The sequence below is a fragment of the Thermoascus crustaceus genome (genome assembly GCF_041956765.1).
Source record: "Thermoascus crustaceus strain CBS 181.67 unplaced genomic scaffold VTN00scaffold_1, whole genome shotgun sequence".
In the NCBI taxonomy this organism is placed as follows: Eukaryota; Fungi; Ascomycota; class Eurotiomycetes; order Eurotiales; family Thermoascaceae; genus Thermoascus; species Thermoascus crustaceus.
Window position 1 is genome coordinate 2,169,480 of NW_027192527.1, and position 12,651 is coordinate 2,182,130.

Here is a 12,651-nt window from a genome sequence, read left to right on the forward strand (position 1 = left end):
ATTGAGGTTTCAGACTTGGATGCTCGATCGTCAGTGGACTAGCAAGGCGCATTATCTCGCTCGAGTTGAGAGAGCTGTACATTGCTCCTGGACAAAATAAGTTGAAGGTACGGGTTGCACAAGCGGATGTGCTGCGAAACAGGACGGTCAGCCGCAAGCGATGAAGTCGGATTCGATCATACTGCGAAAATCATTCCTTCTCATCGTTCTCGTCGCAGGACGTGTCGACGCGAAAGATTGCCAAAGTCGATGGAAACGACAACGCGGGAGCATCCAATACTTCACGCATCTGGCCGGGCGGACTGGACGCGCGCGTTTACCGCCTGCAGATTCTGCCTGTATTTACAGCTGAGTCAGCAACAGCCCTGCAGCCACAGTCGTGCGCCGCTCAGCGCCACACCACGTCATTGGGCAGCAGCTGTCACGGGCCAGGCCGCGAACTGGAGGAGAACAAACCGCCCTGCCAGGCATCGTTCCTTGCTCGCTTTCTCCTGTCCCCATCTTCGTCTGGATTCAAGTCCCGAATTCGGCGGTCGCAAGTGTGATGGTTTACGAATGCTGCCTTCGAAGTGACCTCTGACCTTCCCACCTCGTCGCGAGCACTTTCTCCGCGGCATACGCAGTAACTCGATGTTTGCCACTTTCCTGCGCTAGCCTGGGGGTGGCTCCCCCGCTTGCAATGCAGGAGAGACCTCGATCTATATGCCTGACCTGCTCCGACGCCTCATTCAACCTTGCTCCATTTTGCTGCTGGGTTCTGCGCTTCAGCGCCCTCAGCAGCGCATAGATGGCTTCGCAGAAGTCCCAAGGGACCTCGAGCCCCTCCGCATCATCCATCTTTCTTCCCCTCGGACGACGCAGCTCGCGGGCATCACTATCAACCCAAGCTGAACGAGAGAATCTGAACGAAGCTCTGGATCAGATCCACAGCGCGGCATATCAGTCGGACTCCCTGACCGTTTTCAACGAGTTCACTAACCCTCCCGTTTCCTCTCCGGTAACAGACAACAAGAGCTTGACGGGGGAGATTCAGGGAGGACTCAGTGGGTTGTATAGTCGGTTCAGAGCGTCAGTCGGGGGAGTGAAAGATATTGTAGGTGGTTCTGCAAAGCCGTCGGATTCTGCTTCTGCAGACAGCCATGCGGTCAAGAGTCCCAATGGCGAACAGTCTGCGCTGAAGTCGCCTTCTGGTTCAACACCGGTGGCAGGGGATTCACAGCTGTCATATCCAAGTTCTGCTCAGGGATCGAAGCTCCAGTCCCCGGTTTCGGGAGTATTTCCATCTAACCACGATGGCGCGAATCAAGTTCCGGCGGGCAGATCCTCTAAACTGTCCTCCAAGGCCACTAGTATATCCTCAAAGGCCTCCGTATCTCCAGCTCCTGCAATGAAATCACCTGTTGCTCCTCTTGCAAAGACCACAGGCAGCTCCTCGACTGCTGATCCCGCTATCACCGAGCTCAATGTGAATGCTGTCACGGACAGTTCCCATCGTTCCAGAAGCAATTCCACCAGCGTGACCTCTCACGCGTTTCAAAATGCGGACACATCCAGTCTCGAGAGGGATGACAACTCGCTTAATGCGTCCCTGAGTCAGAGTTCGACGGGGCCCAGCAGCCGCAAGTCACATTCACCGGTTCTGACTGCCAAGCCTGGCAATAATCCATACAAGGAAGCACAGGGTATCTCTGAAGCTAACCGATCCCAGCAGATCGAAAATGAGATGTCTATTAATGATAAATCGAGGAGGTCTAACTACGCAGTTGGTGATCGTCACGAATTCCTTGAGCCAGACACTTCGTTTCCTGGGTCGTGGAAGGGTAAACAGGTGGACAGTACCCAAGACAGTCAGCCACTACCACAGGAGAACCTAGCGGCAAGCTCCTCGAATTCATTGACCCCTAATGAGTCAACAACACCAACCCCTGTGACGAACAGTCTTTCGAGAATTCCTACCGGGGAGACATCTGCTCAAGAAGGGCGAATCCCGACTACTCTTGCAACTTCGATTTCACACGCCTCGACGCCCTCTGTCAATAAATCACGCGAAAAGTTGGCTCCCCGCGTCAGTCAGAGTCGGTTGCCAGGCTACATTATGTCTCGAGCCTCGTCAACAGAAACGGCGACGACCTACTCTACCGTCGCCCCGCTCAGTACGAATCTTATCCGTACCACCAGTCATGACTCACGATACAAACGTGCCGCAGCGCAAGGTGGCGACGTCACAGCTCAGAATAATGTCATGTCGCAACTGAGAAGCAGACTGCTCAGCAGAGATTTCTGGATGCGGGATGAGAATGCTAAGGACTGCTTTCACTGTGGAGAGCCGTTCTCAACTTTTCGGCGGAAACATCATTGTCGCACTTGTGGTCAGATCTTTGATGCGAAATGTACACTTCTGATATCGGGAGCTGAATTTGGTCAAAACGGCACTATACGCGTCTGCAAGCCTTGTGAGGCAATGATAAATGCTCGTGAAGATGATTCTTCCGACTTCTCAGACAACGAGCTTAGCCCTGTTGTGGTCAATTCTCGTGTCCCTGATTCTGGTCTGAATGGAAATGACAATGGTGGCCGTTCACTGCTTGAGGATGACGACGCATCGTCGGTAATTTCCCAGTCCATTGAGCATGTCATGAAGACACCTACAATGGCGATTCCTGCTACGAGGCGCGCCGGCGAGGGTCACAATCGCCGCTCAGCCGTCCTGGAGATTGATTCAGATCGCCCGCTGACAAGACCCACGTCGTCGAGGTCACTCAAGTCGTCCCTAAGTGGAAGACCCTATTCTATGGGCCACAAACGTCACCATTCTCGCCAGCAGTACATACGCGGTTTTAAGTCCTATCACGACGACAGAGCTCCATTTCAACGACGTCACGTCGAAGAGACAGGCCCGGGGACGCGTCTCCCAGCTTTTCATAAAGACAGTATCATTGACCCTGACTTGGCTCAATATCTTTCCGACGATGCGTCCAGTGGTGATGAACAGCCGAACCTGTTCTCCGCCGTTTCTGACGGCACGTTGCCGAAAATCGGTGGCGATAACGAAAGGGCGACATTCGGCGGCTTCCTTGCTGCTGTCAAAAAGGGTCGGTCTCGGTTCGGTGACCGAAGCGGTGCCAGCGCCATCAACTCGGGACGTGATGCAGATGACGGTAGTATCAGTAGCTCTAAGGCTGTGAATCTGCCCCGTCGTCGTCGCAACTTGAGTGTTGCCAGCAGTATTCAACGAGCGTCTCCCAGAACGTCAAGGGACAATGTCTTCAACATCCACGAACATTCCTCTCCGGGGATGCTTCATCCTCCTGGCGCAACTACTGGCGGTTTCAAGATGACAAGGAGCTCGTCAATGAGAGGAGCTGGAGCTCCGGCTATTGAGCTGAATAGAGCCAGTCTACAACACGTCCGCAAACTGCTCCGACAACTTTTGAAGGACGCATCGGTTCCTCACGCCCACAGCTGGGAAACTGCACTTATGCCCATCCTTCTGAAAGCAACGGATGATGTGGACCCCAACGTACAACGCGGGGATGACATGGACATTCGTCACTATGTCAAATTGAAGAAGATCCCGGGTGGCCGCCCAGGAGACACGTCTTATGTGTCGGGTCTAGTCTTTACAAAGAACCTCGCGCTCAAGGGTATGCCTCGAAGCATTCCACGACCGAACATATTGATTATTGCGTTTCCTCTTGAATATGCGCGCCATCAGCAGCATTTCATGAGCCTAGAGCCGGTCATCCGGCAAGAGCGCGAGTTCCTCGAAAATCTCGTTAGCAGAATCTCTGCCTTGCGTCCTAATCTACTGCTCGTTGAGAGGAACGTGTCCGGTCTGGCACTTGAGCTCCTCGAAAAAGCTAACATCGCTACTGCATATAATGTCAAACCTTCTGTCCTGGAAGCAGTTTCAAGGTGTACTCAGACGAGAATAATTACCTCCATGGATAAGCTCGTGACTACCCCAGCGCACGCCGGTCAGTGTGGCAGTTTTGACCTCAAGACATACGTTTACAACGGCCGCAAAAAGACGTACATGTACATTTCCGGCTGCCCTAAGGAACTCGGGTGTACCATCGTCTTGCGCGGCGCCAGCAATGATGTCCTTGTGAAAGTCAAGAGGATTACAGAATTCATGATCTACGTTGTGTATAATCTCAAGCTGGAAACGTGCTTGATGAGGGATGAGTTCGCACAAATACCGTCCACATCAGACGATGGCGTCAAAAGCGGTGTCGAAGACACAGAAAGGTCGAACAGTTCCAAGTCGATTAAGCCGAACGACGATGCTGCTGAACCAGCCTCCGCTTCCCAATCTGAATCGAGTCTCAAGACTCAAAATGCCACTTCCGACAATTCAGCGACCACTGCTACTGGGCAAGGGACCGACGTCCCTGATGATGTTCCGATGCCTACTTTCTACGAAGATATTGTCCAGAAGCATGAGACGAAAATACTATCCGCTTCTCCTTTTGTCAAGTTTGCGCCCCCTTACCTGCTCATGCGTGCGCGAGAGCTGGAACGCAGGCTCGCGTATCTCAAACGGCTACGAGATCAAGATTTGTCTTCGAGTCAGACTTCTGACGACAAAGCAAAGTCTCAGAAGTTTGTCTTGATCACCCCCGAAATGGTGCATCAGTCGCCGCATGGTGCTTCGGCGAAAGTTAAAGAGGTCCTGCATGCAGTTCATGATGCGGAGTATGACACGGCACTTCATAACTACCAGACTCAAAAACGACAGTGGGAAGCATATATCTCAGGAAATGCCAATCTCTTCGATCCTTATGCGCACCAGAATATCTTCGTTCTCTATAGTCTGGTCTGTACGACTACATCGATACCCTGTTCTGGGCCGGACATATTCGCTTTGGAATTCTACAATGAGCATGACAGCGATAGAATACTCGAAGCCGATTGCACACTTGGGCAGTATGTCGAGGACCTCTGCCTTAGTGCAAATGCTGTCTGCACTATAAACGGATGCGAGAAGCGAATGTTTGAACATCATCGTCAATATGTCCACGGGGAGGCTCAAATCAGCGTCTTTGTCCAACCATATCCTTGCAAGCTCCGGGGCCTGCAGGATACGATCCTGATGTGGAGCAGCTGCAAGATCTGTGGGAATGAGACTCAAGTGATGCCCATGTCCGACAGCACTTGGAAATATTCATTTGGAAAGTACCTGGAACTTTCGTTCTGGAGTAAGAACCTGCATGCCCGGGCTGGGGTCTGTCCGCATGATCTACACCGTGATCACCTTCGTTATTTCGGCTTCAAGGACGTTGCCCTTCGAATCCACTACGATCCCATCAGCCTGCTTGAGATCATTGTCCCGAGGACCCGAGTCACTTGGAAGGTCGAAAACGATCTAAGGCTCAGGAACGAGGTCTATTCTAGAACGGAGCACCGTTTAAATAAATTTATGGCTTCCGTCAAAGCGCGGCTAAAGAGCATCAACGTTGAAAGTGTGATGCCAGAGTTGGCGGGAGACTGTAAAAGGGAAATTGAGACACTAATGAAGAAAGCGAACGAGGATCATACCGCTTTGATAAAACAGCTTCAGGACAAGTACATGAATTCACGGTATTACGAAGTTATACCGTTGAATGAAGTACTACGTTCTGTTCAGGTAAAGGTCGTGGAATGGGAAGCCTCTTTCGCTGAGTTTGAAAAGAACTTCTTCCCCTCCGAGAAAGATATCAGGCGGTTAGCGACACTGCAGTTGAAGAAGATATTCCTGGACAAAGACGCGTCGATTACATCAATCACCTCAACTGAGGAGCCGTCGACTACCCCGGCAGAGCCTGGGGTCGGTGAAGAAACCCCAATTACTGACAGGCCGAAGCTGACGCGTCGAATGACACTCTCTCCAGAGAAAGCCCAGGACGTGCTCGTCTCAGTAGTTGAAGAGCATTCTGGAAAAATAAATAAAGAAAAGGACTCGGCAGAAGAAGAGCCATCGGCACCTTCAGCCAAGCCTCAGGAAGGCGATTCGACGGTGCAGTTAGCCAACCTAGAGGAAGATAAAGGACCTTCGACCCCGCAGGCAGAAACTGCAGCACAGGAAGAAGTGCGACATCTTGATCTGGCTGTTCCATCCACCCCCTCAGGACAATCACTCCCCGAGTCCAAACCTACTGCAGCCGACTCGAATCCTTCTGCAGGGGACCTACCAACTTCGCGACCCATAACGCCTTCAATGGACTCGGAGGAGAGATCTAGCAATCCTCCATCCCCGGAATCATTGGCACAACCTGAAAAAGCACAGAAGGTAGAGAAAGTTGTCCAGCCTGGCGATAGTCAACCTGCTGCGCCAGTTCTTCCCCCTTCAGGCATTCCAAGGCTCGCGGAAGGTGGCTTCCGGCGCGGTGGAAAGGCCAGATCCCCGCCCATGTTCCGCACGAGCTCTCAACCGATCAATCTCCAAAGAGAAAGGAATAGTAACATTGGTCCTCTGAGTGCTTTGAAGTCCAGCTTCGGTAACGCCTCCGGCAAGACTGCGGATGGGGTCTCTAGCCCTCCGTATGAGTCAAAGGTCAAGCTTGCCGATAAGAAGTTGTCGGACCGCCTAGGCTTGAGCCTGAAAACCGGACGGTTGGCTGCTCCACAGTCCCTCATTCCTCGCTCATCAGTTCCTGGCAAAAAACAAAACACGCGTGTGTCAAACTTAGCCAAGCACTTCGAGCAACTGAGCCGTGAGTTTGAGAAAGAACGTGAGAGGCAGCAGAAGGCTGCCAAGGGCAAGCACTCACGTGCGTACCCTATAAAGTCCTCGAAACCAATTGTCGAGGTATACAAGAATGTGCGAGAAGCGGTGGAGGAACGAGAACCGTCAGGCGAAGGAGAGGATCTCATTTCACAGGAGCCTCCTGCGCCTTCGGACGAACCGAGCCTCGAAAGCCCAGAGCTCTCACGAAAAAGTCCAGAGGTTCCGCCCAGTCAAGAGCCTGCTCCTGAAGTAACTGTGGAACCAACAGAACAAGAAGACAATACCCGCACAAACAGTCAAATTGCCTCTGAAGCTGAGGCTGAGGCTGAAGAGGAGCATAGCGATGAAGAAAGAAGTCTGGATGAGGATATTCAGCTTACAGAGTCTCCGGAAGAATTGAAGCTCGAGGAGTCCGATGAGGTCCTGAAAGGGTTACCAAAGGATACAAGGGGTACACTGGTCAGAATGCTGACCAATTTCTGGGCCGAGCGCTCTGCCAGTGGATGGGCACCGCTTGACTATCCATTGAAGGTATCTGACCATGTTTTCGCTGACTCTGACATTATCGTCCGCGAAGATGAGCCCAGCTCTTTGATTGCCTTTGCTTTGGACTCTGAGGACTACAAGACGAAGCTGGAGAGCATTCAGAAACATTACGAGGAAATGGAGGAGCACAAGTCAGAACTTGGAGGTGACCTTGAGGCGGAGGATGAGGCGCGCGTCGAACACTCGCTGCTGCGAGCCACCGGAACCCATCTCAAATACCAATTCCAAGAGGGGCAAACGAAAATGCTTTGTAAGATATTCTATGCAGAGCAGTTCGATGCACTACGTAGAAAGTGCGGAGTGTCCGACCGGATCGTTGAGTCGCTGTCTCGTTGCGCCAAGTGGGATTCCAAGGGTGGCAAGACGAAGTCTCTATTTTTGAAGACGCTTGACGACCGCTTCATCCTGAAGTCCCTCTCAACGATTGAAACCCAGGCCTTCCTGAAGTTCGCGCCTGCCTACTTCCAGATCATGTCCGAGGCGCTGTTCCACGAGCTTCCGTCTGCCATCGCCAAGATGTTCGGTTTCTACCAGGTCATCATCAAAAACCCAGCCACAGGAGTGGAGTTCAACTGGTTTCTGCTCCTGATGGAGAACCTGTTCTATGATCGTGTTCCGACGCGCATCTTTGACCTGAAGGGTTCGATGAGGAATCGCAAGGTACAAAGTACAGGCGAACGCAATGAAGTGCTCCTGGATGAGAACATGGTGGACTTCATCTACGAGACCCCCTTGTTCGCGCGGGAGCACTCGAAGAAGTTGCTCAGTCAAAGCGTGTGGAATGATACCCTCTTCCTTGGTCGCCAGAATGTGATGGACTATTCACTCATGATTGCTATCGATGAGAACCGTCAAGAGCTGGTTGTTGGTATCATCGACTGCATTCGCACATACACCTGGGACAAGAAGTTGGAGTCGTGGATCAAGGACCGTGGGTTCGCTGGCGGTGGCAAGAACAGACCTACAGTGACCAGTCCTAAAGAGTACAAGAGTCGCTTTAGGGAGGCAATGGCCCGATATGTCCTCCATGCGCCCAACTGCTGGCAACCATTTCAACCGACGTATACGGACCACCGATATCTGCGGATTGACAATAATGTCCGCCAGGCTCCGGGCGCTGCAGATATGGAAGGCGATGATGGTAATGCTGAACCAAACGGTCCTTGATTCTACATCGACGGTCATCTGGCATGTTTCCACAGATATCCCTACTACAGTAATGACGTTACGACCCAATATACCAATCTGTTCATTAATGTCACGTTCATGCTTACTTTCCTTTGTTATGTCTTCCGTTTGTTTATTATGACCACAACCTTCGAAATGGGCTAGCGAGGCGTTGGGGATATGTCAGTTTGAATGTACACATGTACACCACATGCAGATACATATCCTGTGATTGCACATCATTATTAACATACATATTTTATGACTATTTCCTTAATTACATGTATAAAATTGTCGGACAATTAATCATGAGTTATGTCGAGGAACAACCTACTGTAGTTTGTCTTGGAGTTGTGGCGTCCTCCATCCATGTTTGACGTCATTAGAGAACAGAGATTGCAAAGTCCATTTTCTACTTTCTTTTTTTCATGTCTCCGTATGGGACTTGGAGCCTCAAATGAGGAAATTCCAGTGCTGATTGTTAGAGCATGTGTTACGAGTCTTCGGGCAAGCCCCACGATTTTACAAACTCGGGGATTTCTCTACCGGTCCGTCATCTATATATTATGTTACGCACATTCGTCCTGTAGTTCAGCGCATTCTTCCTGGCTTTGACTGTAGAATTATTCTGATTGTAGAACATCAATGCACATCCGTTCCTGCTCCATACGTCAAAATAAAGGCAAAGCGAAGTACTATAGACAGATGTTTTTACAAATATACGGTACCAGAGTAGTGCACCGGGTGTCGGTGTCACGATCACGACTCACCCCAGAACCAAATTTTCCATAACCCAATGCGACCCACAACTACGTAATAATACGTAGAAGAGAGAAATCGCCTAACCCATCTTCAAGTTTCATTTTTCAAATGAGATAGTGCCAGATATACCTGGGTCTATAACGTCATCGTGGTAGAAGTTCCAGACCCCGAACCGCCCGACCTCTGGCCGAGGAATCGGCTGAATTCGGGTGGACGGACGGAAGTTGACAGCAACACACGGGAACGGGCCAGTGAGGTAGTAGAAGACGGCGAGCCACATCCTCGGGATTGGATTTGGATTGATTATCATTTTCGTAGCTTGCCTGTGAGAGATCAAATGATATTGCTGGATTTATTTCCACCAAGTTCGGGGTTTCAGTTTGCCAGCTTCGCTTACCTAGGTACACTTACTCCTTCCTAACTCCCTAAAACTCCCCCGCATCTCCTCACATGAGGAGAAATTTTATCCCACTTTGCTCAGTTGTGGGAAATTTTCTTTTTTCATTCTTTTTTTCCCTTGGTTTAGCTCCTTGTTGGTTTCTTTCAAAGGGCTGGTTGTTAGCACGTTCTTGATGCTCGGGACATCAAGAAGCCAACGCCAAGAACGAATAATCGAGTTGCCCCAGTTTTATTCTACCTAGTTGGACGCCTCCTGACAGCTTTTTTCGTCTTTTTCTTTTTCTCTGACCTCCTTTTGTTTTTTCTTTTTATCATATTTTTATTGTTGTCTAATATGGAAATTGCACCTCTACCACACTCACACAAATCACTTCAACATGTGCAATCTAAACTGAGTGAAATTACACAAAAACATGATTGCAATATGCCTCGGAAAAAGAAACATCATGCTATTATTGAAATGAGGTAGGCATTCATCATACTCGTTCCGGGTTATGTGATCGCCCCTTGTGTCTGCTGACTCGATTTGCAGCTCGTCTGCGACACCCGCCCGAACCTGTGATACGGGTATCCGGGGTTGAGCAGAGGGTGGGACTTTCCTCCTACGTCTTTTGATGAAACGCTTTCCAGCGATTATCATCCCACGTTCACCGTGGTATCCTTCAACTAGGATCATACACGGGCGCCCTGATTTACTCTGCCAGACCGAGGTTCTCCTCAGCTGGGACCACACGGATCGTGTTGGTGTGGCCCATACCACCGCGCCAGCCCTGGACACAGACGATGTTGTCGCCTTTGTTGACGATGCCGAGCTTGATGCCGTGGGAAATACCCCATTTGAGACGGCGGTCCACATCCTCCTGCCAGATCTTGACGTTGAAGTCCGGCTTCTTCTCTGGGAAGAGGAATGGATAGACGCCACGATACAGGTGGGAATACTGCACTGACTGTCAGTACATGTTGTGCGAAACAGGAAGGTATACCTACTCGTGAGGCAGTCGGGTTGCGAGTGACCATGATGATCGGGCACACAGGACGGTACTTGGCAAGCAGGCGGGCAGTGGAGCCGCTGATATCGTTAGCAGGATCACCGATATATGGGAGCACAATCCAATTACCTGGTGGTCAAGACGAGAATGGCGCCGGCGTTCAGTTCCAGACTGGCGCTAACAGCAGCCATGGCAATGGATTCGACGGTGCTGGCGGGACGAGGGCACAGGTTGCGTAGCTCATCGAAGACGTTGAAGTGCGGGATAGCCACCTCTGCCAGCAAGCATGTCTCGTGCATCATGCTAACAGCCTCACGGGGGTAGTTGCCCTTGGCAGTTTCTCCGGAAAGCATCACACAGTCCGCTCCGTCGAGGACAGCGTTAGCGACATCCGACACCTCTGCACGGGTCGGGCGAGGGTTATACGTCATGGACTCGAGCATCTGAGTCGCACAGATTACGGGCTTGCCCTTGATGTTGCACTTGGCAATCATCATCTTCTGGGCGATGAAGACCTTAGGTGCCGGGATCTCGATACCAAGATCACCACGGGCGACCATGACACCGTCAGTCTCCTCAAGGATCTCGTCGAAGTTGTTGACACCCTGCTGGTTTTCAATCTTGGCGATGATCTGGATCTCCTTGCCTTCCTCGCCCAGAACCTCCCGAATGTGCCGGATGTCACTACCGCGGCGAATAAACGAGGCAAAGACCATGTCAACCTTGTTCTTAACACCAAATTTAAGGTCGGCAATGTCCTTCTCAGAGAGAGCGGGGAGATCTACGTCGGTGCCAGGCAGGTTGACACCCTTCTTGGAAGAAATGTTGCCGTTGTTGAGACACTTGACACGCAGAGTCTTGTCGTCAACAACCTCGAGCACTTCGAAGGACAGGATACCGTCATCGACATAGATGAGCTTGCCAGGCTCGATCACCTTGGTGATGTTCTTGTAGTCGACGTACCTGCCAAACGAGTGGGTTTAGCATATGACTTTCTCAAGACATGAACTAGGTGGGATGTGTATTTGCATATCGGGCTGACATGATCTCAGGAAGGGTGTCAAGCAGATCCCAGGATACGTACATGTTCTTGTCATCACTGCACTTCGCGTACTGCTCATCAGTGGTGATGTTGAGCACAGTGCCTTCTGAGATCGGGATGTCCTTGTCATCTGGAGTGTTGCCCGTGCGGATCTCAGGTCCTTTCTATCACCCAAGTCAGCATTAAAACCCAGTGTGGCTGTGCGTGCCAATGGCCAACTCACAGTATCAAGGGCAATGGCAAGAGGACGGCCAGTCTGAACTCTCTCCGCTTCGCGAGCATTGTCAATAACGGATTGGTGATACTGGAGTGAACGCTATGAGTGATCCATTCACGATTGAGTCACAGGATGAAGACAAACCTCATAAGTACCGTGCGAAAAGTTCATGCGAACAATGTTAAGACCAGCTGTTCAAGTGTGTCAGCTGGTGGATTGATTCCTTTGATCCGAAAGGGCCATACCTCTGCGGAGCATATTGATCTTCTCAACAGAGTTCGTCTTGGGACCTGATCAGATTATGTGTCAGCAATGCCAGCTTACAGGGAGAGTAATTCCCAAACACCAGGTATCATGACATCTAGAGGGTATAGACGTACCAATGGTTCCAATGATGGAGGTACGGCGGTAGTTCTTCGCGGGCGCCATCTCCGTGCTGAGCTTGGAGTGCCACTCCAGCTTCATGCGGTTGCTGAGATGGTCGAGGGAGCTTGCGGCAGCCATGGTGTCTGTCGTCTATTGTCTATCTGACTGTAGATGTTATTAGAACAAACAGATGTCCCTATGAGTGAAGAGGGAGGCGTAGATGGTAGAAGACAATGGGAGTGTCGAGCCTTCGCGGAGAACTGTTGGGGAGAGGGGAAGGACCGTCGAGGTCGTGGGCGGGAGAGAAAATGCTGTTGGCCGGAGTCTAGATTGGGTGCCGCATAGAGGAGTCTAAATAGGCCCCCTTCACAGCTAACGGCACACCGGTCAAACTACAGGGGCAAAGCAAGCGATAGGGCGATGCTGTGAGAAAAACAAAGCAAATCAGGCTTTT

At 51.0% G+C, this 12,651-nt stretch overlaps 3 protein-coding genes across 3 annotated transcripts; 1 reads left to right on the forward strand and 2 right to left on the reverse strand.

Moving 5' to 3' along the window:
- Positions 1 to 787: 787 nt before the first annotated feature.
- On the forward strand, positions 788 to 8,422 carry VTN00DRAFT_771 (uncharacterized protein; the record flags this gene model as incomplete). The annotated part of the gene is made up of 1 exon (XM_069434483.1): positions 788 to 8,422. One exon carries the CDS (start codon positions 788 to 790, stop codon positions 8,420 to 8,422), a length of 7,635 nt encoding a protein of 2,544 aa, XP_069291478.1.
- A 1,528-nt stretch (positions 8,423 to 9,950) lies between these two features.
- On the reverse strand, positions 9,951 to 10,223 carry VTN00DRAFT_772 (uncharacterized protein; the record flags this gene model as incomplete). The annotated part of the gene is made up of 1 exon (XM_069434494.1): positions 9,951 to 10,223. The coding sequence occupies one exon, from the start codon at positions 10,221 to 10,223 to the stop codon at positions 9,951 to 9,953; it is 273 nt and encodes a 90-aa protein (XP_069291479.1).
- A 52-nt stretch (positions 10,224 to 10,275) lies between these two features.
- On the reverse strand, positions 10,276 to 12,335 carry VTN00DRAFT_773 (uncharacterized protein; the record flags this gene model as incomplete). Its single annotated transcript, XM_069434505.1, has 8 exons — positions 10,276 to 10,521; positions 10,571 to 10,652; positions 10,702 to 11,535; positions 11,657 to 11,778; positions 11,838 to 11,918; positions 11,976 to 12,022; positions 12,077 to 12,121; positions 12,212 to 12,335. The coding sequence occupies 8 exons, from the start codon at positions 12,333 to 12,335 to the stop codon at positions 10,276 to 10,278; spliced, it is 1,581 nt and encodes a 526-aa protein (XP_069291480.1).
- Between the last annotated feature and the right edge of the window lie 316 nt (positions 12,336 to 12,651).